The sequence below is a fragment of the Ahaetulla prasina genome, chromosome 1 (genome assembly GCF_028640845.1).
Source record: "Ahaetulla prasina isolate Xishuangbanna chromosome 1, ASM2864084v1, whole genome shotgun sequence".
NCBI classification, from domain to species: Eukaryota; Metazoa; Chordata; class Lepidosauria; order Squamata; family Colubridae; genus Ahaetulla; species Ahaetulla prasina.
In genome coordinates this window covers 322918745-322941276 of record NC_080539.1, presented here as the reverse complement: position 1 = coordinate 322941276, position 22532 = coordinate 322918745, and the positions used below count along the sequence as shown (strand labels likewise).

Sequence of the window (22532 nt, the reverse complement as noted above, 5' to 3'; positions counted from 1 at the left end):
CCTAAGTTTATAACAATGAAAGATATGTTATCATAATATAAAATTATCACTATTTCAGTATTTACATGAAACAGCAAACAAACTAGCTAAATACATTGAGCCATGGTGGTGCAATGGTCAGAATGCAGCATTTCAGGCTAATTCTGCCAACTGCCAGCGATTCAATTCTCACCGGCTCAACATTGATTCAGCCTTCCATCCTTCCAAGGTCGGTAAAATGTGGACCCAGATTGTTGGGGGCAATATGCTGACTTTGTAAACCATTTTAAGAGGGCTGTAATGTTGTAGAAAGATGAGACTCGAGCCAGCTCTTCAGGGAAGGAAAGGTTCATTGCGCAGGTTCAGCAAGCAAAACAATGCAAAGGGTCTGAACCCCGAAGGGTGTATCGTAAGATGTATTTATACCCTTACCATCACATACATTTCCTGGGCAGATATAATGCCATATATGGTTAGATTCTATACATCCGTATTTGAGTAACTGGAAAAATACAAGGCAGTTGCAGCAGATACGTGCAGATAAGAAAACAGGATATGGATCTCTTGGTCAGCATCTTCAGGGTGGGACAGGAAACACTTTGCTAATACAGCAGTTGGGGCCCACTTCAGTAAAGCACTATGAAGTGGTATAAAAGTCCAAGTGCTATTGCTATAGCTATAATGTGTGATATGAACCCAGACTATAGCGTTATATTGTTGCTCATTGTATAAACCCATAAAATAGATTAATAACTGAAATATTGTATATTGTGCGAATGAAGCCAATTAAATAAGCTATTCTTTTAGTGAATATTTAAAGTCAACTAAGATAAATTTGGAATTGAACCAAAATTAACACAATTAGATAAATTATTAACAGGTTCAGAAGAGAAATTATTATCTAAAATATATAATTATTTATTAAATTTTGATTTAGAAAAAGAAATTGTAAAGGGATCAATTATAGCATGGGCTACAAATATTGGGCACAACATTGAATTAGAAGATTGGGAAAAAAATTAGGAGAAAAACTATACATTAATAAAATCTGCCGCATATAAAGAAAACCAGTATAAAATGTTCTATCGGTGGCATTTAGCCACAACAAGACTCACAAAATGTACCCCAATCTAAAACCTAATTGCTGGAAATGCAAACAAGTACAAGGTACCTACTTCCATGTATGGTGGCTTTGCCCAGAAGTCAAAAATTTTTGGATTAAAATACAAAAATGGCTAAAAGAAATCACACACTGTAATACAGAACTAAAACCTGAACTGTTTCTTCTGGGGATTATTAAAGGAAATTACCCTAAAAGGATTAAATATTTGATTATTCACATAACCACAGCAGCAATAATCGTACTTGCACAAGCTGGAAAATGTCCACTATACCAACAGACTGTGCAGTAATCCGGAAAATTTTTGAATGTGCAGAAATGGACAAACTTACTTGAGAATTAAAGCCATGCCCACCAATTAAGCCACGCCCACAAAACCAGTAGGGAAAATTTTTAGATTTTACCCCTGATGTGAAATATAGAGATATGTTCAGTTTTGACCTGGAGGTATTTCATGTTATTATCTCTGGAATCAAATCAATGTTGTAATGATTTCATCTCCCTGCTGACCATGGAGCAAGTGGTACAAGATGGGATCCAACATATCTGTTTATTCCTGTCTATTCCAATTTAGAAAACATGCTAACCGTTGGCTCTAATTCAGCCATAATATTTGCCAATTATTTTAAGGGATGGCGACACTAACTTCTATTGATCTCATTAAAAGTAAAGGTCATGTTGTAGCTCATTTCTTAGGGCTTGATATTACCTCCTCAGGCCAAAAGAACAGTGTGGATTTTAAAACCTTAATTGAAGGTTAATTGGATTAGTAAACATGCTGATTTAAAAAAAAAAACCCACTGGATGCAGGCACCTAAGTCACACTGGTGGGAAATTAGCAAAGGCAGTGAAGGATGTAGGTGACTGAACATGTCAGCTTGCTCCACATCACAACTGGGCTACACCCAGTATTAATATTATAGAATTTTATAGAAAAGTTACTCTAGTAAAAACTGAGAGCTTACTCTTTAGGAAAGTTACAGTCCAATAGGGTTTCAGGGGAGGGGTTGGTGCAACATTACGTAGATTTGTTGTGCATTTGCAAAAAATTTTGCCTGAGACCATATGATACTTTACAGCTAATAATTGCCCACAAATTTGATGGACACTGACAGAGGGAAAAAATCAATTTCTAAATTCAAAGCAGCAGAATGTTTGCTGTGGTCAACACTTTAAGTAAAATGAACTGGACATTTTCTGAAATAGCTAAGTGAAATGTAATATTTCAGATTGCAGGGGATAATAGCATTTATATATGCTACTCCAAATAAAATATAAACAAAAATTAGGATATCAAGGAGAAAGACTTTCTGGAAAAATAACATCTTATTCTTTTGATGAGACACAACATACAGCTAATGGTTTTTCCATCTTATTTCTTACTGATACACATAAGATACTTAAATTTGAATCGAAGTGGTCTTTTACGTTCTCCCATAAATTACATAAAGAGAACTTTGTAGAGTAAACCCAGGAACTAGACAATCCAGTTACAGAGAATGGCCAACCAGATTATCCCTGGAAACTGACAAAGAATACATAAAGGTAATAGTTTTCTCCCACTATTACTACCTGGTACCTGGTGTGCCTGAAGACAGAAGTAAATACTGTACATAGGGTTTCCTACTATCCTCTAGCAAGACTACTGGAAACCTGTAGTCACTGAATCTGAGGAAGGTTATCTTTCAATATAATTATGTCATTAAAATTGCACAACTCCATGTCACATGACTGTGCCCTATGTCACCTGCCAAATTTCGTCTCATGGAATGCTGAAAAAGAGATTTATCATTACTAGTTGAGTGGAGGAAGCATACTTTAAATGATTTCTGATAATGAAGAATATGCTGTATTAATGGGAGTGTCAGATCATTTTTCCTCAATTCCAGGTGTGGCTTTCTAAAGGCCAATGGATAAAAATTCCTTCAAATCTAACAAGAATCTTACCCAGCTATTCAGAGCTACCCTGTGGTAAAATGGGCAATAAATTTTAAAAATAAAAAAATATTAATAATAGATAAAATTAAAACTCCATTCATATTTGGAGGGCTGCTTTGAGATTTTAAGAAAGACAGAACAAAGGGTAGGTGACTATTTATTTATAGAGAAAACAAACATGCTTGAAAACATTGCTCTGAAGAATTGACATGCCCAGTTCATAGTCATTACACAGGCAGGCAAGGGAAAAGAGTATAGTTATAAATGCAGATCACATATGGCTGCGCAAATTCAGGGTGTTTTTTTTTACTATTGGTATAATGATTGTTGCTTAGCATGAATAACCCTGAATCCAGCACAAAATATACAAAATTATTTCTAGGATTGTAGAAGCTAACTGATGGCAGCAGAAAATTGTAGGTTCTGGCACCCAAATGGAATTTAACTCATGGGCACTGGAGCTGTCCTAATCAGTAATATTGAATATTTTTCTAAAGTACAAAACATATACAACAAAATCTAAATGAGCACAGCTACTATCAATGGAAACAGATAATGAGGTTATATACAAAATAAACTAGAAATTTTGGTAATCAAATCAGATAAGCAAGATCCAGAGTGGACTTCTTGCTGCACATATCTAACAACAATAATTTGGCTGGCCACATTGGCCACATATATGATGGCTGACACAAAACAAAATGCACAATATATTAAAGTCTGAATTATTTGCTTTACTGGCAATGGCAAAGCATTTGACTACGTAGATCATGTCAAAGTATGAAATATATTCTGGATAAAGAGCAAACCAAACCCCTTAATTACTTTTCTAAGGAATCTTTACAATGAACTAGAATTATATTAAGAACATAATTTTGACAAATATTGGTGGTGTCAAACCATGGGCTTACGATTTACAATTGATGGCAAAGAAGTGAAAATGGTAAATAAGTCTGTTTTTCTGAGCTCCAGATTACAGATACATAAAGGAAGGCAATAGCTAAGGCTGATAAATTCATGAAGATGAAGATGGTTCACTGACAAGATCAAAATCGTTAAAATAATGGTCTGTGAAAGCCCAAAGAAAATAATATGAGAGGCCTACAACCTATGAATGTGATGATAGTTATCAAAAGTACCATGTATGCAAGAATACCAATCAAGCAAAGTGGGGCCACATTCAAATATGTCATAGGAATATTCTTGAAAGAGATGTGTATTATTACCAGAAACAAGTCAAAATAATGAGCAGTTGCTTATATAGTTATCATCAAATTTGATTCAATGGCACCCAAATAATCAGCTTAAGTTAAACAATGGAAAATGGACTGGATACTTTTTATGTAAATGATCAGCAGGAGGAGCCCAATTTAGACAAGGTTCATGGTTAAGGGGTCAGAATCCTTAACCTTTGCCTCTTGTTCTTATCTATATATATAAGAACAGTGCCAGCAGTGTGCAGCAGCTGCCAAAAAAGCCAACACAGTTCTGGGCTGCATAAACAGAGGGATAGAATCAAGATCACGTGAAGTGTTAGTGCCACTTTATAATGCCTTGGAAAGGCCACACTTGGAATATTGCATCCAGTTTTGGTCGCCACGATGTAAAAAAGATGTTGAGACTCTAGAAAGAGTGCAGAGAAGAGCAACAAAGATGATTAGGGGACTGGAGGCTAAAACATATGAAGAATGATTGCAGGAACTGGGTATGTCTAGTTTAATAAAAAGAAGGACTAGAGGAGACATGATAGCTGTGTTCCAATAACTCAGGGGTTGCCACAAAGAGGGAGTCGGGCTGTTCTCCAAAGCACCTGAGGGTAGAACAAGAACCAATGGGTGGAAACTGATCAAAGAAAGAAGCAACTTAGAACTAAGGAGAAATTTCCTGACAGTTAGAACAATTAATAAGTGGAACGACTTGCCTGCAGAAGTTGTGAATGCTCCAATACTGGAAATTTTTAAGAAAATGTTGGATAACCATCTGACTGAGATGGTGTAGGGTTTCCTGCCAGGGCAGGGGGTTGGACTAGAAGGCCTCCAAGGTCCCTTCCAACTCTGTTGTTATATTATATTATATTATATAACTGGGATCTGTTACTGGTACCAGAAAAATAGCTAGAAATCACTGGCTTTCTCTCCATATTCTCAATTTGGAGTGGGGTTGAAAAAAGGGACACAGAAAAAAGACACAAAAGCTTACCACTTCTCACCTAAAAACAAAGTTCCAATCCTGACTGATGTTATTATTTTAAAAAATATTGCTTTAAAATCATATTGTTTGACCCTCACTGGGAGTTTGGGAGTTGCCGAAAGTGTGGCATAGAAAACTGAATTTGCTACAGGCAGTATCTCTTCAGAAAATTATCTTAGAAATCTAGATCTTTTGCACAAACGTCTTCTGTTAACTATAAAACTAGCTTTAGGCCAACAAGTAAACTTGTTGGTAATAGTTGACTCTGCCATTTCCCTCCTTATCATGGTTAAAAACATTGCCAATAGTTCCACTCTTTGGAAAAAGGTAAAAACTGTCAAGTTGCAAGAAATGGAAACATTTCTGTATTGTATGTTAAGGATCAGCAATTTCTTAGCAGCTTAAGCACTTAAAATATTGACCTGACATTCCCCCAATCTCACCCCAAATCTGGAGAAAAGAAAATCTAGCTACCTTATGATTTTATTACATAAATCATAGATAATCATAGCAAGTGGCAACAAATAAGTTAATGGTAAATCATTCCCATATTGATGTCAAGAAAACATGGAGTCTAACTCAATCCAAAGAAAATTTTAACTTTTAGTTCCAACATTGGTTTCTAAAATATTTGACTACAGACAGTTCCTTTCCTGAAATATCTCAGTTCCTCATATCCTTGGCCGCCTTTTTCCTTTACTTCATTTTCTACATTCAGTCTTTCCCTTTTTCTTAGTCTCCCAGCTAATTTTCATTCTCGCCTGCGCTCACACACATGACCAAGAAACTGTTCCACAGTCAGGTATTTTAATGTTTGCACTTGTCTTTAGAAATCAAAAGCTTCTCTGATTAAATGCTATTACAGTCCAGCACTTGGACGGATCCAAACAGATTAATGTGCTTCTGGGGCAGCTTTAATGATAATCCTGCTACAGATGGATAAAATAAATGTCAGTAACCTGGTTTGAAGGGAGCTTTCACCTCAAGGATCCTTTTCATTTATAGGAGAAAGATTGCTTTTAGAATAGAATAGAATAGAATAGAATAGAATAGAATAGAATAGAATAGAATAGAATAGAATAGAATAGAATAGAATAGAATTTTATTGGCCAAGTGTGATTGGACACACAAGGAATTTGTCTTGGTGCATATGCTCTCAGTGTACATAAAAGAAAAGATACGTTCATCAAGGTACAACATTTACAACACAATTGATGATCAATATATCAATATAAATCATAAGGATTGCCAGCAACAAGTTATAGTCATACAGTCATAAGTGGAAAGAGATTGGTGATGGGAACTATGAAACGATTAATAGTAGTGCAGATTCAGTAAATAGTCTGACAGTGTTGAGGGAATTATTTGTTTAGCAGAGTGATGGCCTTCGGGAAAAAACTGTTCTTGTGTCTAGTTGTTCTGGTGTGCAGTGCTCTATAGCGTCGTTTTGAGGGTAGGAGTTGAAACAGTTTATGTCCAGGATGCGAGGGATCTGCAAATATTTTCACGGCCCTCTTCTTGATTCTTTTCAAGCATCTATTGCTTGAAAAAAACAAAGAGTATACGGTATAACAGAGATCTGTTTCCATCTCTCCTGATTAAATGTAACAAAACTTTTCTGAAGAATAGTAGTATGGTTATAGCCATCGGTTCACAGTGACGTGTCATGTTTTCTTTCTCTGACTGGATCTGTTCCAGATATGTTGGACTTCAGTGTCCAGAATGGCCTAGGATTCCATAGCTCAACACTAGTACACAAATTCCCATTTTAATCCTCAGAACTCTGAGAATACAAAATTAATCTCAATGTGGCGGAGGAAAAATTATTGCCAATCCCAGCAGATTGTGCTGCCTGGATAGAAAGATCAATGCTTTGACTTGATAAAAAGCAACTTCCTATTTTCTACTAGCAAGACTGTAAAAAAATTTCTTAGCATACATTAAGTTAACCTTTATTAATTTACAGCATTTGTTAATCAGCTCTAGAGTCTAATTGTACAAGCCACACTGAAGACCTATTACAAAGTAAACTTAAAATACAAATGCTGCATATTCCAGTCTAAAGTCTTAAATGAAATGCTAGTTCTAAGAAAAACAATTATGATATAAACATGCACTAACCCTCATTTTTAATAATGAAAATAATATTTATTATTATTAATAAAATTGTTCAGTGTTCCGATTCCAAGATATACGTACAAATCTAAAATTTATACAAGGAAGATATGAAACATCTTATTAAAAGTTCAGAATAGAGACAGAAATTTATTGTGATCCGGGTGTCTGACTACAATTCCAACAACCCCTTAGCACAGAAGAAAGGTTCACGCCAGTCTAACAACATATGTGTTCATACAAAACGCTGTCCTCTGATATGAAAACTACCATCTCAGAAAAATGGTACAAAGAATCCAGTCTGAAGAATTCTTTTTAAATCAGTTCTATCACAGTGACCTAAGAGCTGCATAGCAATGAACAACCACCACTTATAAGGGATAAAAGAAAATAATTAGGCAAGGACAACATAGAGGTTGATACTAAACCTGCTCCCTGACACAAGTGGCTGCTGTGATCCCAAATACTGAGACTCAAAACACAAACATCCATGCAAGCAATAAAGGCATAGGGAAGCAGTGAAGCAATTATTTTGCATGTCAATTCCCCTTTATCTTATTGCCAGTTAGTGGATTCGTGTAATTTGGGAGTGCTTACTTACCTTTGCAAATAATTCCTTCTAGTGGAAAGAAGGAAAAATATACAGATGTAGGCTTTTAATAGATAGTGAATGTGTAACTTGACTTCTCTTCTGAATTTAGGCTGGAATATATATAAATGAAGTTGAGTGACCTCTGCCACAGCATAAAAAGATGATGGGAAGGGAGCATAGCGGCTTCAGAGACAGACAGATTAAGTACAATTGATTTTATGCTGGAGCACTCTGATAGCTAGTCAGCCAAATGGCATTTTGACGCTCATCAATAGTGCACAGGGGAAAAAGCAGGCAGCACTAATTCAATCAGAATTCACTGACTTGGAGGGCAAGTCTGACAGGCTCAATTTGCCCTATTTTTTGCATATAAAACTAAGCCTCTTCCCTGAAAAATCACATATACTTTAATCCACAAATAGCCAGCCACGTGCACCCTATAATCAAGAAACGTATCAAGCTATGAAATATGACTGCATCTGGAACAAAGTGTGACATCTCTTAATTTCTAATTAGGGTAAAGGTGCGGGGCATATAGTAGAAATGGTATCTGAACCTCAAATTTGTATGTAGAACTATGAGGAGTTGCATATTTCATGTTATAAGCCAAAAATTGAGTCACAGGGATATAGTACTGAAATAGTTTTTACAACCAATTATACAATTTTCAGTCCCTCCCTCCCTTCAGGTTCTTATTTTTTTACCTGCCAATTTTTTCTGGCATCTTCCTGAGAATAATTACATCAATAGTATAGCCAATCAGGAAACACAAAATGACAATCTACTTTAATATACTCAGTTGATTTTGCAATGTCACAGCCTAATTTAGACTTCTTCTATGACTGCTTCTCACTATCCCATGGACAATTTGCATAAGGAGAGTTAAACCACACTATTGCTTTCAATATCTATGTGATAATGATTAGAATTAGTAGTTTCTGTGAATGAATACAATTACAGCATTGTACTTAAAAGATTAACTCTGTTGCAAGTTAATATTCTGAATGTATGTTTTAATTCTTTCCAATAATGCAAACCTTAGGTAAGCCTTTGTGTCATTATTCCCCAAATTTCATTAACTCTTAAGGTCCTAAATTCTGGGGATTCTCAATTTTAAAGAGCTCAACTTAATTAAACTTTTCAGATGTCACCATTGTATATCATAAACACCACATTTTGGCTCACCTTCACTGGTTGCTGACATAATCAAAAGGAATATTACCTCACTGACATTGATGCAGTTTCTGTCCATGTAGTCCTTGTCATTCACTTGTCCACCTTCCATGAACTCCATGAAAAGTACACGTCTTGTTGAAAGCTCCCAATAAATTTTTGGAACCTATAACAGAGGATTCTTAAGACTCTGAAGGGTATTAAGGGAAGCAGAGGAAGCTAAAATTAGACAAACCATCTTTTTTTAGCATGAGATGGGATTGAGCAGACTGGTCCTTTTGGTCTTGGAAATATGAATATGTAAATAGATTATTCCAGGTCAAATTAACCTTTCTTCATCCACTGAAGAGTAGCTACAGGAAATAGTTAAAAGAGTTCAGGACTGGAAATATTTCACTAACAGTAACTGTAAAAAAAAAACTAGTTACAAAATATTGCATATTTCCATTCTGTAAATATATTGCAGTTTGGTAAAAGAAAAACAAAAGTTGGTGTTAAGATTTCAGAAACTTGGATTCCAATTCATATCTGCTTTGGACAACCTCTGTTCAGTGGAATAGCATTTGTTCTGCATGGGCAACATCTCACTTCTGTGCATAGCATCCTTGGTCCGAAGAATCCAAGACTTAGCCTCAAAAACTGGCAAGTTTCTTAGTCAAAGAAAATATTACTGGCCAAGATGGACAGTGACAATAATCCCACTTAAAGGTTGGATTCATATAACACATTGGGCTAACATGTAGTTGTCTAGTCATTGGCCCAGTTGTCTAGTCAATATTATGGTTATTTTCTAATTTGGCGGTGTAGTAAGATCTGATGCAATTGGATTAATACAGTTCACTTAGCCACAGGAGAGCATGTTCTGTGAACACTGCTATCATAATCACAAACACTACTAGTAATCTCTGAGATGGGCAATTCAAAATGTGAAAAATAAATAAAATATCATATGGACTATATTTCATGGAATTATATGCTTGGAAGAGAGCTATCAAGGGCAACCTCTTGCTCATTGCAAAAATGTAAATTAAAGCATTTCTGATAGATGGCTGCCTGGAGAAGGACAGCCCACCTCTTCGTTTGCCTGTCAAATTGCTCTTCCGATTAACAAGTTTTCCTAACATTCAACTTGAATCTGATTTCCCGAAACTACCATACCACATGCCATGCGGAGAGAAAAATGTTTTTGATTTTCTTCTGAATGTCACTCCTTTGAGTACTTGAAAAGTGCATCTCCCTGTGTCATTTTTTTCTCAAGGTTAAACAGGCCTAGTTCTATCACATTCACCAGGGCATGATATTATCAAAACCTTATGTTGGTTTATTCACAGCAGCTGTTAATCAGCAGTCACATCACAGGCATTTGGGGACTTTAGCTCTTCTGTTTGTATCAAAGACTGAAGAACTATATCTCTTTTGCACCATCTTTAACATGGTAATCTAAGAAATTAGCCATCATACTTTGCCTTACAGCTCTTTTTGTGTGCAAACGCTAGGCCTCCAGGCTATTACATCACCATTGGCAGAGAAAAGCAAACAACATTTGCCGTGGTAGCTCAGGCTGGTAAGAAGCCTGTTATTAGAACACAGCAGCCTGCAATTACTGCAGGTTCAAGCCCGGCTCAAGGTTGACTCAGCCTTCCATCCTTTATAAGGTAGGTAAAATGAGGACCCAGATTGTTGGGGGGGCAATAAATTGACTTTGTAAATATACAAATAGAATGAGACTATTGCCTTATACACTGTAAGCCGCCCTGAGTCTTCGGAGAAGGGCGGGATATAAATGTATATTTAAAAAAAAAACATTTTGCAAAAAGGAGATTTCTTGGGAGATCACTAAGTCCTTCTCTGAAAATGCAATGTCTTTTTTAAGTGTTATTGGAACATCTATCAACAATGTAAAAAAAAATCCCCCAACCACTAAAGCAGGCAAAGACATCTTCTCTATTCTGCTGACAAATAAAAAGCCTATTGTCAGAAAGCTGGAAAACTTTCTGATGAAGTATTTCTTTTAGAATAGGAGAATGAAATACTGTCAAAACTACATTTTCAATTTTAATATATTATTGCTATCATTAGCTCATCATGTGAGCTATCAGAATAAATTGAATTGTAGTAATATTAGCAACATTAGAATTGCTAGTATATGTTCAAATTAGACAGTCAAACAATATTTTTACAGCTTGTTGGTGGAAGTTTCAAATGTTTCAGAATATAAAACAATTTAGGTTGAAACTGTGACCTCAGTATAAATACTTCATGGATCCTAGACTCATAATGAAAACTTTTTGTTGATAACCTGTATATATGCAATTATCTGAAGAACAGTGAGGGCCTTTTATATTTTAGGCATTTTAAATTTCACATGCATACAAAATATAATACATTATATGCACATTAATACAGAATATGTGTTCTTTAAAGCACATCGCTTACACATGCCTCTCTGAAATAAATCCTATTGGATTTTGGGTTTTATGCAGCCTTAAAGAAATCGGAAATTTAAGAACTGAGAAAGAAGAAAGAACCATATATATTTCAATTCAGATGTTGGGTTTTGTGTTGTTTGGTGATAAATGTGGCTCCAAAATTTCAGAAATGATAAATCTGTAAGCTAGAATTCTTTCATTTTAATCTCCAAACTGTTTCACAGAAAATTTCCAGAACCTCTACAGCAGAGGTGTTTTGGTCCTCCAGCAACCTGTGGAGCTGGCAACAGAGTCAGACAGCAATGAAGCTGAGGAAGAACATGGGCCAGTCCTGGGGCTGGGGAAGGCCCGGATGAGGGCTCTGAGTCAGAGGCAGAAGTGGGGCCAGGGCCATCAGGGAGTGAGGTGCGGACTGCAGAGCCTCCAGAGGCTGACAGTAGTGAAGCAGAGGAACAGGAGGAGCCGTGTTCCTAATGCATGCATGAGAAAAGCTGCCAGAAACCAAGAGCAGCTCAAGCAAAGAAGACAAATCAGGAGTAGGGCCAAGAGATGATCAGCCCCTCCCATAAGGCTTAAAAGACCAGAAACAGTGTTTGGGCTCTTTGCTGAAAAACAATGTTGATAGCTTTGTTTTGTTGCATTTGTTTTGTATTGGTGTCTTCTGAACTTTTGCCAAGAAAGGCCTTTGGCAGTTTGCCTAATTAGACCAAGGTTGATGATAGGACTGAGGAATTGTGTTGGGAGGAATTTGTTTTAATTTAGTTGGACTACGCTGAGAATGAATTAATTCTCAGCTGTTCTAATAAAGTTTGTTTGTTTTTACACTGACTGAGTTTCCTACTACCTACTTGGGCCTGGGTCACAACAAGGGGTGTCAAATTTGCGTTGTCACTGCATCGTCATGTAATGCATCGGGACTTTTTTCTCCTTTGCTAAACCGGGCATGGGTGTGGCCAGCACGTGATGCATCCAGCCCGCAGGCCGCAAGTTTGACAGCCCTGCTCTACAGCATATCCAATAATGCGACATACATTTAGCATAAACCATGTGGCGGATGGTTAGAATGCAGTATTGCAGGCTAACTCTACCTACTGCCAGGAGTTCAATCCTGACTCAAGGTTGACTCAAGCCATCCATCTTTTCAAGGTCGATAAAATGAAAAGCCAAATTGTCGGGGGCTGACGTAAGCTTCTCAGAGAGTGCTATAAAGCATTGTATAGTGATATATAAGTCTAAGGGCTATTTCTGTTGCTGTAACTCAGAGAGTGGTCACCAACTGGTGGTCCATGGACCACTGGTGGTCTGCAAGAAAAGTTTGTTGGTCCGCAGAAAAATTATTTGCATTTTTTATATTGCACTAAATCAGGGGTCCTCAAACTACGGCCTCTAGGACAGATACGTGCAATGAATGTTTGTGTTGCTGCAGAGTCTCCCCTTTCGGGGTCCTTTTGTGTGGATCAGAGGGGGACAGAAATTCCAACTTGGATCTGCTTCGGCCTCGTGGTGCAAGGCTTTGGGCGAAGGCTGGTGGCGAAGTGCCACTGGTAGCAAAGTGTCTCTGGTGGCGAAGAGGGCCTTGTTCCAGTGGGACTACATCATGGCCTGGAACTGGCTGACCATCTCAGCCTGCTGAGGCTCCAGTTGCCAGTACCTGGCCTTGCACTCCTGCAGATCTTCCCTCTGCTTGGAAGGCCTATGCTCATAGTCCTCAGTGAGGTGCTTCTACTGAACCTCCCTCTCGGTCAGATCCAATTTGAACTGAACTGTTTTGCCAACTCTTTCTCATGGGTGCCTGCTTAGCTCCAAAAACTGCTTCCTGTTGGAGCCCTAAGGAGCCTGGACAGGGAGGTGAGGAGTGGCTGGGAGGGGAGGGGTGAATAGAGGCTGGCGAGGTGCCCCTCGACGTGAGTGACATTGATTTGGCCATACCCATCCAGTCACATGACTACCTAGCCATGCCCACCCAGCTGGTCATTAGGCAGATCGTATTAGTGGTCTGTGGGATTTAAAATTATGAATTTAGTGGTCCCTGAGGTCTGAAAGGTTGGTGACCCCTGATTCAGAGGATATAAAAAAAGGTAAGGACCTTTTTCTTCTAACCTTGCTTAGAATTATCTCTAAATTCCCTTTTTATCTTTCACTTTTTAAAAAAATTACATCCTGATTCCTGATGCTAACAGGTGTTTTTTTTTAAAAAAAATCCTGATGTTACTATACAGTGGCCCTTAAATCCACTGATCCAAAAAGCATTGCTTATTTTAATCCTAAATCAACACTTATCCTCATTTCAAAATTGACAACAACCGCCAATGACTCTTACTAAGCTTTGTAAGTCTCAGTTGCACAAAATCTTAGTCTTTGGCAAGCTTAAATTATGCACAGACATTGGGCCCTAATGCCTGTGCATGGAAACAATTTATCTTTGGCTTTACAAGCTTAACTGGGTTCACAGTGAGAAATCTACTTCCCTGCTGTGCCGTAGGGTTCCCCATCCCTCAAGGGAAAAAAAATTACACAGTAACACAACTCCCTTGCTGTCTTTAGTGTTGATGAAAACGTCTTGGAATCGACATGTTGGACAGGAGAAATCTATTATTAAGCCATTTTTGCAATAATTTGTTATTGTTCCCTGAATCAATACTGCAGCGGCTCTTTCACCCAGCAAGGATGTGATTGGCAGTCTCCATGGGGATTTGTTTCACACTCTCCAAGTTGTTACAGCAACCATGGACATAGGCGCAACATTTGTGATAAACATTCATTTAAAATGAGCCAGCAGCTTTCAGCCCTTTCTGCCCTTTAAAGGCCTCTTTGCTTCAGCATTCGACCTGGAAAAGACTGAGTGGAACATTCCCAGGCTCTGTTCAAGACTGAAAATGGCTGGGCCCTATATACAGGTTGAGAAAGGTGGGGCAACTCTATCCAGGCTGTTCAGATGATTACCATTTGGAGTAAGCAGTTAGCTAATTTTTTATTTAAGTGGTCCTTGGTGCTCTCCGAGCTTGGCTGGTTTATTTGTGTTCTGTTTTTTCAGATGTTTCATTACCACTGCTGATGTTAACCTAGTTTGGATAAAGAAATGTCTGCAAGAAAACAATCAGCGAGCACCAAGGACCCCTCATTTCTACAAATATTCTTCTCTATTATTTATCTCTTTGCTGCCAGATAGTGGCTGTCCAGATGTATGCAAGTCAGGTATGTGACCCTACAAGTGGGGGGGAGCTCCAACCTGTTCAATAGTAATAGCTGCTGTTCAACTCTATAAGATCAGTGACTTTGGGCCTGGTTCAGTGTTTTTCAAAGAAATGGACAACAAGATCTTTGTAAACAAATGCATATCTTGCCTAATGATGTGCATTTGCAATCCAGCTATGTGCATATGGAAGTAATGCTCATGGTCACCTGAATGATGTTGTAAATATTCAGTACATGGATCTTTGGAAAAAGGACTATCATGATAGGAAATGTCCAGAGTGGGTTTCAGCAGGTTCTGACCAGTTCTGGAGAACCAGTAGCAGAAATTTTGAGTAGTTTGGAGAACCAGTAGTAAAAATTCTGACTGGCCCTGCCTCCATCTATTCTCTGCCTCCCAAGTCCCAGCTGATCAGGAGGAAATGGGGATTTTGCAGTATCCTTCCCCTGGAGTGGGATGGGAATGGAGATTTTACAGTACCATTCCCCTGCCATGCCCACCAAACCACTCCCACTAAACTGTTCCATGCCCACCAAGCCATATCCACAGAACTGGTAGTAAAAAAAATTTGAAACCAACCACTGGAAATGTCCATTGCTCTCCAAGACAACAGGTTTATCTCCAGTTGGCTTAAATTATAGCTGGATTGACTGCAGCTGAATGGTAGGAAACCTGCTTCCCTAACAAAAGATTTTCAAATATTTGAAAGTAGACCAGAGTCTTTAATAGTAAAACACTGTTGTTTACAGTCAACGTACAACCACAGTTGAGCGTAAAATTTCTGTTGCTAAATGAGACATCTGTTAAATGAGTTTTGTCCCATTTTACGATCTTTGTTAAGTGAATTACTGCAGTTGATAAATTAGTAACCTGGTTAAGCGAATCTGGCTTCCCCATTGACTTTGCTTGTCAGAAGGTTGCAAAAGGAGATCACATGACCTTGGCACACAAGAACAGTCGTAAGTATAAACCAGTTGTCAAGCAACTGAATACTGATTACATGATCATGGGGATGCTTCAAAGGTCCTAACTGTAAAAAATGGTCATAAGCCATTTTTTTTCAGTGTCGTCGTAATTTTGAACAGTCACTAAATAAACTAATAATAATAATAACAACAACAACAACAACAACAACAACAACAGCAGAGTTGGAAGGGACCTTGGAGTTTGATTTAGCTACTCTGATTTAGCTGAGCTACTCTTTATTTTGGTCCCATCATTAACCAGCTACTGTCAGATTCTTGCCAATTAAATTGGAAAAGCCAGAGATTACCAGCACAAAGCAAGATTACAAAAACAATGATATATAATATAGTAATATAATATAACAACAGAGTTGGAAGGGACCTTGGAGGCCTTCTAATCCAACCCCCTGCCCAGGCAGGAAACCCTACACCATCTCAGTCAGATGGTTATCCAACATTTTCTTAAAAATTTCCAGTGTTGGAGCATTCACAATTTCTGCAGGCAAGTCGTTTCACTTATTAATTGTTCTAACTGTCAGGAAATTTCTCCTTAGTTCTAAGTTGCTTCTTTCCTTGATCAGTTTCCACCCATTGCTTCTTGTTCTACCCTCAGGTGCTTTGGAGAACAGCCTGACTCCCTCTTCTTTGTGGCAGCCCCTGAGATATTGGAACACTGCTATCATGTCTTCCCTAGTCCTTCTTTTCATTAAACTAGACATACCCAGTTCCTGCAATCGTTCTTCATGTGTTTTAGCCTCCAGTTCCCTAATCATCTTTGTTGCTCTTCTCTGCACTCTTTCTAGAGTCTCACCATCTTTTTTACATCGTGACGACCAAAACTGAATGCAATATTCCAAGTGTGGCCTTACCAAGGCATTATAAAGTGGTATTAACACTTCACGTGATCTTGATTCTATCCCTCTGTTTATTCAGCCCAGAACTGTGTTGGCTTTTTTGGCAGCTGCTGCACACTGCTGGCTCATATTTAAATGATTGTCCACTAGGACTCTAAGATCCCTCTCACAGGTAGTACTATTGAGCAAGGTACCACATATACGGTGCCTGTGCATTTTGTTTTTTTGGCCTAAATATAGAACCTTACTTTTTTCACTGTTGAATTTCATTTTGTTAGATAGTGCCCAATGTTCTAGTCTGTCAAGATCTTTCTGTATCTTGAACCTATCTTCTGGAGTGTTGGCTATTCCTGTCAGCTTGGTCTCATCTGCAAATTTGATGAGTTCCCCATCTATCCCCTCGTCCAAGTCATTGATGAAGATGTTGAAGAGTACTGGGCCTAAAACAGAGCCTTGGGGTACTCTACCGCATACTTCCCTCCATGTGGATGTAGTTCCGTTGAGGACTACACGTTGAGTGCAGTTGGTCAGCCAGTTACGAATCCATCTGGTGGTGGTGCTGTCTAAGCCACATTTTTCTACTTTATCTAGTAGTAGATTATGGTCTACTTTATCAAATGCTTTACTGAAGTCCAAGTAAATTATATCGACAGCATTCCTCTGGTCCACTAATTTTGTCACTTTGTCAAAGAATGCAATAAGATTAGTCTGGCATGATCTGTTTTTGACAAACCCATGTTGGCTTTTGGTTATTACTTTGTTTGCTTCTAGGTGTTCGGTGATTCATTGCTTGATTATCTTTTCCAGAATCTTCCCTGGTATTGAGGTCAGGCTGATAGGTCTGTAGTTTCCTGGATCTGTTTTTTTTTTCCTTTTTTGAAGAGGGAACTACATCAGCTCTTTTCCAGTCCTCTGGCAGTTCCCCTGTGCTCCAGGATCTTTGAAAGATATAGTTCAGTGGTTCTGAGATCTCGTCTGCCAGTTCCTTCAGAACCCTGGGATGTAATCCATCCGGTCCTGGTGATTTGAACTCGTCTAGGGTAGACAGATGTTCACTTACCATTTTTTCCCCTATTTTAACGTGTTCCTAATCTGTTTTTTGTGGTGCTGTTTTTGATAGGTTGGATTGATTTTTCCTGTTGTAAGTTGAGGACTACCTGTACTAATAATAATAGCAGTACAGTAGCAAGAGTATATTACCAATAGAAATAGTATAATGTACTAGTACAAGTAATAATATAGAGCAGGGTCCAATCTTGGCAACTTTAAGACTTGTGGACTTCAACACCCAGAATCAACTCCGTGGGAGTTGGAAGTCCACAAGTCTTAAAGTTGCCAAGGTTAGAGACCCCTGATATAGAGTGTTGAATAATAATAATAGTGGAATATAGTATAGTATCAATAGTACTATAGAATAGTAGTAAAACATTGTATAACATTAATAGTAATAGAGTACAAGTAATCCTCAACTTGCAATTGTAATTGAGCCCAGAATTATAGTCATATGTTACGCTAATCATTAAGAAAGTCATGATCAACACAATTTCATGATTTGTGTGTGTGTGTGTGTGTGTGGTGGTAAAATCAACAGAAACCTAACTGTCTCATCTGAATTTGTCCATTATACTGGAGATATTTCAACTGGCTTGAAATTTTGTCCATTACATTCCAAGCCTATATGGGGATCCATTGAATCAAGGTTTTTACTGTATATATGAGCATCCATACTATCACACATAGACCATACCTTTAGGAAGTCAAAGCATCTGAGCATGTAGGCTACCTTCTCGGCATTCTTTCCCTCATTAAGGAAATCAAGTTCAAGAGGCAAGTTCTTCTTAGCTTCGTCCACTAACCACATAAACTCAAAGTCTGGGAATATTTGCTTCACAACCAAGATCAGGATCTGAAATCATAAATCAATAAACTTGTTGGGTACCATGCTACAGGAAACTAGCACTGGGAGACAACCTACATGCAATAGGAGTGCGTCTATATGTTTAAATACGGAACTTTCCCAGATGTAAAAGATGGAGAAGGATTCCATTTTTAATGGAAGTAAAAGTACATAATCCTTCCCCTTTGCCTACTATCTTTACACTATGGGTACAGAGGCCCATAGTATAAATTGTAAACAAATTAATGAATAGCTTTACTAATTAGCAAAGCTGTAAAAGCAAAACTGTGAGTGAAATGGGTGATATAATTTGAGATATAATTGTAGGATAGCGAATAGAAAATGGATAGATTAGAAATTGATCTCTTTCTTTCCCCTCACATGCTTTCTCTCGCTCTGTCATCTAGAACCAATCTAGAACTAGCGAGAAATTTCCTGACCAAACAATAGAACAACTTGCATCCAGAAGTTCTGGGTGCTCCATACTGGAGGCTTTTAAGAAGAAGTAAACAGATTAACAGAGGTGGAAGGAACCTTACAGGTCATCTAGTCCAATCCCCCATTCAAGCAGAAGACCCTACACCCTTTCTGACAAATGGCAGTCCAATCTTTTCTTGAAAGTCTCCAGTGATGAAGCTCCCACAACTTCTGAAGGCAAGCTGTTCCATTGGTTGATTGTTCTCACTGTCAGAAAGTTCCTCCTCATTCTAGGTTGAATCTCTCTTTGGTCAGTTTCCATTCATAATTCCTTGTCTGGCCTTCAGATGCTTTGGAAAACAGCTTGACCCCCTCCTCTCTGTGGCAGCCCCTCAAGTATTGGAAGACGGCTATCATGTCTCCCCTGGTCCTTCTCTTCACTAGACTAGCCATGCCCATTTCATGTAACAGTTCTTCATATGTTTTAGTCTCCAGTTCCCTAATCATCCTGGTTGCTCTCCTCTGCACTTTTTCTTGAGTCTCAACATCTTTTGTATAGTGTGGTGACCACACTATAACTGCAACTGCAACTATAACTGGATGCAGTACTCTAGGTGTGGTCTTACAGGGAGTTGGACTAGAAGACCTCCAAGGTCCCTTCCAACTCTGATAGTTTGTTATAAAGTTCAACATCATGTGTTCACATGACAGCAACCCCGGCATTCCCTGTTACTGTCATTAAGTGAATTCTGCCAGTGGTTAGCTAGGGACCCACCCCAATCCAAGCCATACCAAGCTTGGTCTCCTTCAGCTCTAAGTTTCAGTAAGGTAAGGAACTGCCTCCAATTAACCCCAGCCACGTACTTCCCCATCTCTGCTCTTTTGGTCACCCTACACTCCAGGAACCCCCAACAGCAGAGTGTCCTGGGAAGTCCCAATAGCACAGGACAAAGCTGCCACATCCCAGAAAGCCCTAATAGCATGATGCAAAGCTACAGTGTCTCAGGAAGTTCCAGCCACCCGAGCTCAGTTCCAGGCACACGTGCCCTTGCCATCCTACACTTCAAGATTCCTGCTACCCTGAACTCCATTGATCCAGCTGAACGTAGCCATCTTTTTGTGCCCACTGCTGACAAGGCATGCCCATCCTAGTCTTTCGTGAGGCAGCTGCTAACCATGTTAGACCATCTTCCCTAGGTCTTGTGAGGAAACCACCATGCACAACCTTGGGAAGAAAGCCTCATGTGACCAGCAGCTGTTTCACAAGGACATGGCTGAACATGCTTTGTCAGCAGTAGAAACAAGAAGACAGGTGAAGACCAACTAGGGTAACAGCAGCTGTGGAGTATGGAGGGCTAAAAGAACATAGATGAATAGAAATTGGTGGGAGGGAGAGTTGAAGCACCCCGTGGTCATAAATGCAGGTAGGCTGCCAAGCATCTGAATTTTCACCATGTGACCACTGGGAATGTTGCAATGGCCATAACTTCAGGAACCTATCATAAGTCCCTTCATTCAACACCATAAATTCAAACAGTCATGAATGAATAGTCATAAGTCAAGGGCTACTTGTATAGCATAAATAATTCACGATACAGTAAAGGATGAAATTGGCACTGAAGATGGAATTATGCAAAGACTGCCACCTGCTCATTAAGCAGGAACTGAAAGTTTAAGCGCATTCCCCAAACTACATATCAGTTCTACCTGGGGAATAACAACCACAACGAGAACTAAATATGGTAATTCTCTGTGACCAGAAGCTCCTTGAAACTACACTCAAATAATGGCTGCTAAAACTAGTTTAACTTCAAAAGTCTTTCATGGTTGGAGTACCATTTCACATGATCAATTCCTACACCTCTACAAGGTCATATGATCTTACCATTCCCACCTTTGGCAAATAGGAAAGGAATCCTAATTGCTATACAGTAGCTGAACCCTTAACTTAAATTGGAAGGGATAATTTAGATCACTGCATCCAACATTCTGTCCAGTGCAAGGATCCAAATTAAAGCATTTTAGAGAAACGATTGTCTAGCCTTTGACTGAACATATCGCACAACATTTCTGTATAATTGGTTCGATTTTTGAGCTGCTTTTGCTGTTAAGAAATGTTTTCTAACATTCAACCATATCTCTCTTCCTGTAATTTAAATTATTATTCTGTGCCCTGTACCCTAGGGCAAAAAAGAACATATCTGGTTCTTCTTGTACATGACAGCCTTTCAAGTATTTGAAGAGCGCTATCATATCTCCACTGGCTTGTCTTTTCTCAAAATTAAACATACTTAATTCCTTCACAGAAGTTAATTTTTATTTCCCAATCATCCTTGTTACCCTTTCCTGAATCTGCTTCAATTTCTCTGAATCATTCTTAAAATGTGGACGCAGTACTTGAGATGGGATAAAACAAAATATAGCAGATGGATTCCTTTCTATTAATTGCAAAATATATTTCTGTTGAAACTGAAATTCTTTTCTTTGCAGTCATGCCACCCTGCTGCCTCATATACGGTTTGCAATCAACTATTTCCAAGGTCTTTTTCAGTCTGTTGACATGTCTATTCTAGACTTCTATTGGAGAGCCACCTTTCATCAGCTGAAATGGGGCAATTTGCTACTGCAAATTGACTTTTTCAGAACTACTATGAGTTTGCGTTTGCTGCAAAAACTGTATATACCATGTTGTTTTCAGGCACAGAGGCAAACGTGGACCAATGCTTCGGATTAGAATTATAGAATCCTGTCCATTCATTTTCACTTTTGCTTCTTAGGGTATCATCAGTGGAAAAAACTATTGTTTCTGCTCTAATACTTAGAGTTCAGGTTACCATAAATTCTTTACGGTAGTTAGAGCAGATATTTGTTCTGGACTCCCTTTTAAATTGCCACAAAATTTGCCTAACAAACTTCTATTCAAAAGTTTTGTGAGCGTGCTCCCTGGAATATGTCTTATATTCTTCTTATATGAGCTGTGGTAACATGAGCCTGCAGTAGCACAGTGATTAGAGTGCAGAGCTGCAGGTTACTTGTGCTGACTGCCAGCTGACTGCAATTTGGCACTTCAAATCTTACCAGGCTCAAGGTTGATTTTTATTTATTTATTATTTATTATTTAGATTTAGACTCAGCCTTCCATTCTTCTGAGGTCGGTAAAATGAGGAGCCAAATTGTTGGGGGCAATATGCTGACTCTGTAAAGCGCTTAGAGAGGGCTGTAAAAGCACTGTAAAGTGGTATATAAGTCTAAGTGCTATTGCTAGTGCTATTACAGTCTCTGTTTACTTTCTAAGAAACAGTCATTTAATCAATCTCAAAGGACATTCAGAAGTTCTCAACCTAAAGTGGCAGAATCAAAAAGAGATGGGCAGACTTGCCTTTGGCCAAATCAATTTTTGGAGGTGATTGCATTACATAATAAATGCAAACATAGAGAGAGAGAAATCTTACAATACTGGGAATCCTTTTTCCAAACTGCTACCAAATAGAAAAAAATGCTTGTGTTTTGAGTTCAAAAAGCAACTTAAAGGAGCAACATTCATATATCCCATTTTCCAATTAAGATTGGCTTAAATGTTGGCTGTTTACACCAATCTCAAAAACTATCTTAAATTAACTAGAGTTTCCATATTGAATGCATTTTAAGATGGAGCAAGATAGTTTATGAA

General features: G+C 38.4%; 1 protein-coding gene across 7 annotated transcripts in view; it reads right to left on the bottom strand.

The window, feature by feature from the left end:
- Positions 1 to 22532, bottom strand: part of ADCK1 (aarF domain containing kinase 1) — a 132828-nt gene that overhangs the window by 8670 nt on the left and 101626 nt on the right. For all 7 annotated transcript variants that reach the window (XM_058162453.1, XM_058162455.1, XM_058162454.1 and 4 more), the window contains 2 exons: positions 18296 to 18454; positions 9157 to 9273 (listed from right to left, as the gene is read on the bottom strand). In XM_058162453.1, coding sequence (XP_058018436.1) covers positions 9157 to 9273; positions 18296 to 18454 — 276 coding nt within the window. The remainder of the gene's footprint in view (positions 1 to 9156; positions 9274 to 18295; positions 18455 to 22532) is intronic.